The sequence below is a fragment of the Coffea arabica genome, chromosome 2e (genome assembly GCF_036785885.1).
Source record: "Coffea arabica cultivar ET-39 chromosome 2e, Coffea Arabica ET-39 HiFi, whole genome shotgun sequence".
Taxonomy (NCBI): Eukaryota; Viridiplantae; Streptophyta; class Magnoliopsida; order Gentianales; family Rubiaceae; genus Coffea; species Coffea arabica.
In genome coordinates this window covers 10,781,229-10,791,160 of record NC_092313.1, presented here as the reverse complement: position 1 = coordinate 10,791,160, position 9,932 = coordinate 10,781,229, and the positions used below count along the sequence as shown (strand labels likewise).

Here is a 9,932-nt window from a genome sequence, read left to right as displayed (position 1 = left end):
AAATTTTTCTTTTGGTTCAGCTTTTTTGCTTCACAGGAGCTGCCTTCTTTTCACTTAACAAATTGCTGAGCTTCTTTTCACTTAACAGGAGCTTTCTTTCCTCTGCAATTTAGCTTCCATTCCCAACTCCCTACCGCCTCTACGTATATCCAACAGTGCCCCTGTAACCCCTCCTCTTTCTTCCCCAACAAAAAGAAGGCTCTATAGTTTAGTACCTTGTTTCGCATTTTTTTTTTCTAAACAATTTCACTGGCAGCCAGCTTTTTTTTTCAGCCTGCCGAATTTTTTTTTTTAACAATTTGACTGGCTGCCGGGCAGAGAGTGCCCCGGCAGCCAGCTTTTGCAGACTTTGTCAGGTGTCGGGCTGACACAGCCCGGCACCCATGTGTCAACTATAAAAAAAAAAAAAAATTTTTTGGTGTCAGGTGCCGGGCTGACACGGCCCGGCACCCATAGATTTATACAACGTCCCTGTCAGACCCGCAAGTGTCTGACTTTTCTTTTATACACCAATATTCTAATCAATTAGCCCAATTTGAGTTACCTCCTTTAATTTGGAAAGGTCCTATTCCTATATACTACATAGAAAGTGTAACCATTATGGCGCCAACATCTGGTGAATTGGTCTACTCGTAGAATACTAATATGTTTGGGAGTGGATCTTTTGTGTGGTTATGTTTTTCTTTAGTAAAATACTCGGTTGTTTGGGTTGTAAATTATTTGAGATAATTTTGTGAAAAAGTACTGTAGCACTGTTTTCGATATGATGTATGTGAAATAAAAAGGTGATTAAAAAATATATTGATAATGCAAGCAAATCAGTATATGTAAATAAGATGTAAATAAGGTGAAATAATCTTCAATCCAAACACAACTCCAAACGGAAGTGGGCCCAACAGAGCAATTACCTTTTGGTCTTTTTTGTTATTGGGCCCAACGTTCCGCATTGTTCTCATTCACGAAATGCTTACGTTAAGCTGCTTCTTAACCTTATCAACAAACCTCACCCAGGGGACTTAGTAGCCGTAACAAGTCTACCAGGCCCTTTTAAGTTTGAACTCTTCTCCTCATATACACTAGATGACTTTTCTCGTCATTTTAGACAAACTACAAAATTTACAAAAAGTCAGCAAAAAGTCATCTCATTATGCTCGGAAATTTACAAAAAGTTCAAGATTTTACAAAAGTCAGCAATGGCTGAGAGGAGACTACAGATACGAGGCATCCGTCGTAGTTGTAGCTGGGGTGCGTAGTTGTAGCTGCACATAAGTCCTATAAGCTAAAAACCATCCATTTGGATTAGCTGTTTTTGAGAATATTTTTAAAAAATTTTACTGTAACAGAATTTTTAAATTATATTTTGAGATATTTAAAATTAAAAGAATTTCTAGAATATATTTTGAGATATTTTAAAAATTTTTAAAAAATTTAAACTAATTGTTAGATTATCTTTTAAAGTACTTTAAAAAAAAAATTTATTATATTTAAAAAACTAATTTTTCAAAAACACCCCCATGCAAATTCATCATAGTTCATACGAAAAACTACAAACACATTAACACCCAGTACTTGCTTAAACATTGATAACGTTTGCACCCATTGAAGTCAAACATTTTGTATGTAGCTCAAGGCTAATGCAAAATACAGATCCAGTGAGGAAAAGACGTAAATCATAGGTAAAGCAACAACTGCAGAAACATATGCTTAACAGTTGACTTCACAATTATATTTACTACTGTAACAACATATAAATACTTCCTCGAGCTTCCGCAAACAATCCTTCGATCCAGTAAGCAAGCAGTAGGACAAAGAAGATAAACTGATCAAAATTATTTAAAAACTTTTTATTCAAAAGACAACAATATGGCACTCAATCAGTCTCCTCAATTCGGAGAGAAAACAGGCCGCAGGATCATCCTCCTCCACTTTGTATATGCAAGATCCTAAAATTCTATGTGTGAAACACTCAAAAAGTTGACAACAATCGGCCTATCTAAACATGGTCCGCCAAAAGTTTGCTCACATGAAATCATAATCATCAAAGCCATCATATGCATCAACAACCGCGACATCTTCATCTTTATCAACATGCAACTGTTTCTTCTTTGCACCTGCGGATGAGAAAAAGTCTCTCACAACCCACCACTAGTTTAAAACCAATTTACTTTACAACAAACCAGAAGATAATGACCAACATACCTCCTGTCTTCTTCTTCCCAGCATTTGCTTCTTTTTCGGCTTTTATCTTTTCATTTGCAATTGCAGTGACTGAAGAGGCTACATCCTTGGCATCCGCCCCTTTCAGTGAAGTCATTGATAATCTCATTACAGCTTTGAGCAAACCAATATAATGGTAGCTTTTCTGCAATCAACCCAATTTGGTTGCAACACAGAATCAGGAGTCAGCAAATCGTACAATAAGGTGAAATCATAACCAGAGCAAATTCAACAGACCTCATAAGGACGCAGCTTGTGGGAAATGAGTTCTGCATATTCTGCAAAGTCACCTTCTGATTTGGGAATGAAATTGTCCAGGGTCTTCTCATCACCTCTCTTACCAAATAACTCAGTCGTGGACTTATAATCAGCTTCTTCTACTAGCCTGCAATAGAAATACTTAAACCCAATGAACAGACACTGAAAACATAATACTCAGTGGCCAGTGATCAAGTAAGCACAAGAGACGGAATGATGCTTCATTAGGTTACTGTGAGCATGTGCAAGTCACAATATTCACAAATTATGTTCCATACATGTGTACTGCTCCATGATGGCTTCTTTATGAGATATTGAGATTCCATCCTGATGGGATAATTCTTTTGGTTTCATCAGGCTCCATTTGCAAAGAAGGAAATGCATATCCTTTCTCAAGAAAAGAGTGGCACAGGAAAAGGATGCTTTAGGGTATAGGGCAACATACACAAAATTACTGCTCAAAAGTTCATCTCTAAAGCAGAATTTTTCTCCACTGCTAAAATCCAGGGGAAGCAAGATTCAGCTAGCATAACAAAAGCAAGCATGCTGACACCATATAATGTATAATTTTACATACATTTTATTCTAACTTCTTTGAATGCTACAATCTTAATTTTAGAAGTCCTTCATGTCCATTGAAAGATGTTTGGGTTCTAGTAAATCCATCTGCATCGCCTACAGTAGAAGAGGCTCATTAAAGGATTATATTTGTCCCTCACTAAGTATACTAATTGATGCCCCACAGTGAGAAAACCTATCGTATAACCCATAACTTAAACAAAGTTAGCTCTTTCTTCATTGTTGTTTCTTCTTCAACATATGCATCTTGAATATTTCCAAAAAAATACACACACACACAAATGTTATTTACCCTGACAAAAATTTAAATGAGTCAATAGATTAAGAAAATTTCATATACCTTGACTTGATGTCCAATGTTATTACTATTAATTTCATTTTCATCAATCATCACATGGAGGAGAAAAAGAGAAACCAACCAGTGAATTTCAAGACAGTAGAATAACTAATAAGAGAGGATGCACAAAACTGTGAATTTCAAAAAACAAACAATTCGGTATACAAGACCTTAGAAATGACAAAACATAATTAGCTTATAAGCTCAAGACAAATTTGTTTTTCAATGGTCTCAAGAAAATAAATAAAAACTATCTCCCATTGCAATGATATAATATATTTTTCAGATTGAAGTACATGTATCACTAAATCTACTGTGCATTTAGTAAGAAATTAGAAGTAATCAAGCAGACAGTAAGACTCCAGTTGACCGACCACAGCCAGACTAAATACCTCCTGCTGTATGGTTCAGACAAAAGATCCATTTAAACATAAAAAGCAAATTTTTCCACTTAAAGACTCCATGTGGCAGTCAAACCTGCACTTACATTACCACTCCACTAGAGCTAAAATAGGATCAAGTATGATTGAACTCGCCCAAAAAATACACTTCATCATGTTTACTCCTTCAACAATGGAGACCATTGTCAACCCAACTAATTCTGTATCTCTGAAGCCCCATTTTCTATTTCCTTAAAAGCTTATTCTTGAAATACATCTCTCTCTTTATTTATGAAATTATGAAAACAATAAAAGTAAGATTTTAGAAACATTACCTTTGCTGGCGAAGTTTTTCTTCTACAGGATCTAGTGGCTCCTCCTTTGCAACTTCAGCAGCTTTCCCTTTCTTTTCTTTCTGCTCACCTGATTTTGCTGTTGGCTTCTTTGGGACCTTTGCAGCAGGTGGTTCTACTATGGGTGCCTGATACATCAAGATAAAGCACATAAACAATTCGAAAGCAACTGTTGTAAACATCATGCATCCCAAGTGACATAACATCCTAAACCACATGCTGTACAAACACGCGTATAGACTAGTCCACACATTGATTAACTTAAGCTCTAGGAACGATGTACTGGAAAGTTTTAACTCCATTTACAGTCAAAATTCTGAATTCTTGATGCACACAACCATTCCAATCTAAGATATCCCATCTTAAGCAATTTTCAGGACAACTTATTAGTTTTACATACACCTATAACTGCTTTTGGTGCAACTCATGCTTCAACTTTCCAAGTAACAAAATGTCATCTACTTCTTCTTAGCGACAATCAGTTAGTTTGGCAAGCCAAATGAATGAAAAAATTGGAAGGTGATCTGTAGCCATCATGCAGCATTTGTACCAAAGCGGTCACCTAAAACTGCTTTTGGTGCAACTCATGCTTTGGCTTTCTAAGCAACAAGCATCATCTATTCATTCTAATCAACGATCAAGTTGGATATGAAAAGGTGATCTCTACTCATCATGCAGCATTTGGACCTACATGGCCGCATGTCACCTATTCTTACAACATCAAGAAACTTGCTGATGGAAGAGGGTAACAAAAGCAGAAGATCCTACGATATGTTTCCATCGATATCTACTGGTAAAAGTACTACGATAGCACCAAAAGTTTTACTCTTCGAGTTGGGAGAAAAGGTTATAGGTTAAACTTGTCCACTGGAAACATTCCTTCCTAGTAAGTCAACTTCAATAATGCATAAAGCAGAGACCACTCGAGACCACTCCCTGAAGATGGGTATAAGACAGAAGTGCAGAGGCGAATACATAAATCAGTCGAATCTAACCCGAAGCTGTACAGTTCTTATTCTGGTGTGAAGTTTGGATCTTTCTTCAAAGATACAATTTTGTTCAAAACGTGTGTAAATCCAATAAAGCTCAATCAGTGATTAGCTTGAACATAAAAAACAATAAATTGCATTTTGCAGCACAAGGGTGAACTAAATCGGTTTTTAAAGATAACTAAGCACTCAAGTGGAAAACATATCAATAAACGCAAAAGATAGTATCATAACTCAAGCAACTTAATACAGATCCCACTGGAAGCAGGTTAGAAGAATCTTCAATGATAGAAGACAAAAGTACATAACTAAGAAAAATCAAGAATGCAGTTAAAACTCATGCTAAGTAATGGAACAAACAATTATCTGGAATTTTGTGCATATGGTTTAGCTAAGGTGGCATTCCCTCATTCTAATTCAACACCTGAATATATCTTACATCTGATTGAACAGAACAGAGAAAGAAAACAAAAATACCGCAGCAGGCTCATCTTCATCTTCCCAAGACTCTTTCACGTCATTGTCATCTACGTCTTCATCATCCCACAAACTTTTAGTTTTAGGTTGTTCCTTTATCAAAATATCCGGAATAGGTTCATCCTCTGAAACACAACATATGACCAACAGCTTAATAAAGAAAGAGCAGATATTGGTGGTCACAGAGTATATTAAAAATGACATGAATTTTCTCAGTGCAATTTAACAAAAAAATGCAAAAAAAAAGGTAATGGACAATGAACATTTTACAGCCAATCCTAGATAAGCATAAGTTGCAACTCTAACCAAATTCCAAAGTCAGCAAGATGAAATAACTGTTTGGCAACAACACAAACAAGTACACCACATCACGTGAAATATGAAGAAAATACCATAAGTTGGTCTAAAGGAATAGATGGCCAATTCATGAATTAACATATAAAGATGAAGCAAAACTACATCTTATAACCCCCTCGAAAAAAGGTATATCACAACCATTAAGCAAAGAATAACACTTCGGTCAACCATACTCATGCTGACTCCAATCTACGACGAAAAGATCTAAAAAATAGCCACTCGTCAAACTGAATTGAAAATTTACAGCGAATCAATATTGCGCAAATCAAATCTGAAATACAGAACGAACACGATATTTATTAAAGCAAAGACATGAACACTCAACAGAATCCTAAAGAGTACCAAATCGCAATTAGTTCAAGGACTAGCATAATTCTAAAGAGGAAAGAAGAAGGCAGTAACATTACCCCAATCCATCTTCTGTTGATTCTGATTTTGAATAGATTTGCAACTTCAAATGCCTGCGTTAGTTTCATATATCAATCCAAATGGGCAAAAGGAGAAGAAAAAAAAGGTGTTCCATAATTATGACTGAAATAGCTAGCAATCAGTTAACATCAAAACCCACAAAAGAAAATTTATTAAAAAAATCACTTCTTATTTGACCGTCAAATTAGACAGAAAACTGCCTCCAACAAAACAAAATATATCGATTAATTGAAAAAGCCAGACACAAGAAAACTAGTTCAAGTATTCTAGTAATAAAAACTAGAAGCCCACTAGCCGAAATTTAGAATTAAAAAAAGGGCCAAGATTCCAATCCAATCAGCAACAAATAGCCAAAAATACTCGGGAATTGATATCTCAAAATGTTATGGATTCAATAATACATGAAAAAACTGGCAGGCAAGTATAGAAAACATTAAAAAAAAATAGCAAAAAAAAAAACCGATGATATTACCGTCTGATGAGTACGGAGAGTTGAGCGGCCCAGTAAGTTTCAAGGTTAAAGTGGCCGGCGAGAAATTCCCAGTCGATATCTTGGAACCTAGCTGCTCGATTAGGGTTCTGTTAGGGTAACGGAAAGAAATGCAAGCGGAAATTTTCCAGAAAAGGGACAAAGGATAGAGGAAGAAACCAGAGAAAATGGAGTTTAGGGTTAAGTCTGTCTTTTTCTGCAGCATATGTGGTAGCACTATTTATTACTATTCCCTGGAAGACGATTCCAATTTCGATTTTTGTTAAGGACCACGCTTTCTAAAAAAACCGGTTGATCTACCCCTTGCCTTGCTTTGCTTCCTAACTTTTTGTTTGGTTGGTTGCAAAAGCCCGCCCAAATTATTGGGAGTTTAGGACAATACTTCGATTTATTCGGTATAAGTTTTTTGTTCCTTTTTTGAGGAATTCGGTATAAATTTCTTGTAGTTTATTAAACATTACCCGATAATCAATGTATGGCCTCATTTCTGAATCATGTCATATATTCAAGAGTCATGTGATTATGAAAGTATAGATAATATGCAAGAAAAAGTGATGTCGAGTTCATATACTAGTCTATTAAAATTTTTTTCTAAACTAATACTTGAATAAGAAAAAGTATTTTCTAAACTATTTATAAAGTCATGATTTATCTGTTTTAAATATCAATTGCATATTTTAAGATCTCAAATTATTGATTTATAATAGCCTACCCAATTGTACTTAAAAACAAGTAAATTCTTTGTCTCCCATTTTCTTATAACATATGTTTCAAATGACACGAATAATAATGTGACACAATTATTAATTTAGTTTGTTATGGTGACATGTAATATAGGTTGAAAGCGTATGGGAGGACACGCTAGGCAACAAATCCTGCAAGATAAATCCGCTAATCCATGAAATTTGATTAATATGCAACAAATTTGATAATTTAAGGTAGAATCGATCAACCGTTGAAGTTTAGGGTGCCAATGGCTAATCAATAATGCTTAAAAGGGCATTAAGAAAATATATCTATTGTTTGAAAGAACAGTCTGCCCGTATCTAGGTTCAATTAATGGCGATTATTGATCCGTTGTTTTTTTTTGTTATTAATTTTATTTTAGCTATTTACTTAATTGGCACTTAGCAGTACTATCATATATAGGTTGTCCCCAAAAAAGAAAAAAGAAAAAAAAAATCATAGCCGTAACAGTGACCAAGAGGAACAAACCTAATATTTATTATTTTGCGATTATCAAGTGCCAAATTTCTGTTGAACCACTAAAGTCCAAATAAGATCCATTCACTTGCTGATGATTACGATTCCCAATTGATCAAATTCGAAGTGGTCATGTTTGGATAGTAATTTTTTTTAAAAAAATATTTTTATCACATTACAAATTTATTATCTTTTTTTATCTCACATCGATTGCATCGCAAAAAATGTCACAGTACTATTCTAAAAATTTGATTGGGCTAAACCTAAAATGGTCCATATCTATCTTGTTATAGAGAAAGCTACAAACCTTTTCTTATTCTTTTTTTTTCTGGTGGTTTTTAAACAAAGATGACAACCTACTTCTACTGTATAAACATTTAGGAGGACTCAAACTGTATATTGGAGAATGAAATCAGACGGAGTGAAAATGGGAAATCCTGCCTGGATAGCAAACTAGTGCTAATTTTGCAATTTCTTGTTTAGCTTGAAGAGTTTATCAAATAAACAGATAAATAAGTGAATAAATTGACGAGATGGGAACCGAACTTCCAAATTTTGACCATGATAGTAGTATCATTTTTGCATTTTCTAGATTAAGGTGCCGTTTGATAACCTAATTCAATGTTTAAATTTAATGAACTCAGATTCTAACACGTTTAGATGCATTTGATAACCAAAACTAGAATATTTGAATTAATTAAATGCTACTAAATTTTATAGGCAAAATTTGTTTCAAAAAATAAGTGATAAGCTATTCATTTAGCACTTAATGTAATATATATTCAAATGTATGAAATTTAATACTTAACAATTCACTAATTTAATGCATACAAATTTTAGATTTTAGACTTCAAAATTCAATTTTAAAATTTCAATTTTATGTAACGCACCCTAAATCTATTGGAAGGGGAATATGAACACTCAAACCTATGAGTGGCCAAACTTAAGCACTTGGTTGAAGCTTTCCTATGTTAACTTGTGCATATCACCGAACTTGTAAATTTTATTTGACTTGTTGAAAACATTTTAGACCGGTGAATATATTTCTATTTTCAGAAGGAAATTGAAAAGTTAGTATTTGTGAGATATCTTTAATTGGTAAGAACAGACTAATTTATTTCACTGTCAATACGGGGGTTGTATTGGTGAATGATATGTAAGAACTTTCGTAAGTGAATTAAATTTTGGGGGTATATTTTGATATGTGATAGAAGATGAATCTACCCAAATTTTTTCCTTATAAAAAAAAAAATTACAGCACAAACATTTATCGATGCCGCCTCGTTATTAACGAGTGCGTCCTGCAGATTGAGTAGCTTTGAGGCCCAATACCGTGTTAGGCAGAACCCTTTTGGGCTGCCACAAAAAGGTAACGAAGTGTATCAGATCCACTTCCACGAAGGGTTGGTCAAAGCCTACTTGTTGGAGTTCCACTGCATGGGCTTTAGGAGAGGAGCAGCGTAGGTCTGATTTGTTTCCGCAGTTAGTACGGTGCCTGTCAGATCAAAATATTCTCTTTTGTTTAAAATTCAACGCAAAAGCCTGTTTTATAGCTAGTTTGTGAGTTGAGGATAGAAAAGAAAGGAAGAGAAAGGTTAAGTTATGAGAGAAAAGAAAAGATAAGAAAAGAAGGGAAGAGGTTTTAATGTTGTTTGGGAGTTTATGAAAGAAAAGAAGTGATTTTGGACACATAAGTAAATAAATATTTCATTCAACAGCTTTTTAGGGGTAGAATGGGCAATTTAAAAAACTTTTTGCTGCCTTTCCGTGCTTTCCTTTGCTTTCTGCCCGATTTGGGCCGGAAATTTTTTTTAAACGGTAGCTACTTTTTCCTCCTTCCAATTCCGTCGGTTTCTTTTCCTT

General features: G+C 34.7%; 1 protein-coding gene across 1 annotated transcript; it reads right to left on the bottom strand.

The window, feature by feature from the left end:
* Positions 1–1,815: 1,815 nt before the first annotated feature.
* LOC113730905 (uncharacterized) lies at positions 1,816–7,083 on the bottom strand. The gene is made up of 7 exons (XM_027255888.2): positions 6,849–7,083; positions 6,355–6,408; positions 5,591–5,715; positions 4,107–4,252; positions 2,455–2,602; positions 2,200–2,362; positions 1,816–2,111 (listed from the first exon to the last, which is right to left on the bottom strand). The coding sequence occupies exons 2-7, from the start codon at positions 6,362–6,364 to the stop codon at positions 2,020–2,022; spliced, it is 684 nt and encodes a 227-aa protein (XP_027111689.1). The 5' UTR covers positions 6,365–6,408; positions 6,849–7,083; the 3' UTR covers positions 1,816–2,019.
* Positions 7,084–9,932: the final 2,849 nt, after the last annotated feature.

What these genes read in the sequence shown, in the direction of transcription:
- LOC113730905 (XM_027255888.2), bottom strand. An exon ending in ATGAAGATGAGCCTGCTGCG is followed by an intron (nt 4,253 to 5,590) that starts GTATTTTTGTTT and finishes TTGATGTATCAG; the next exon opens with GCACCCATAGTAGAACCACC. An exon ending in ACAAGCTGCGTCCTTATGAG is followed by an intron (nt 2,363 to 2,454) that starts GTCTGTTGAATT and finishes GGTTGATTGCAG; the next exon opens with AAAAGCTACCATTATATTGG.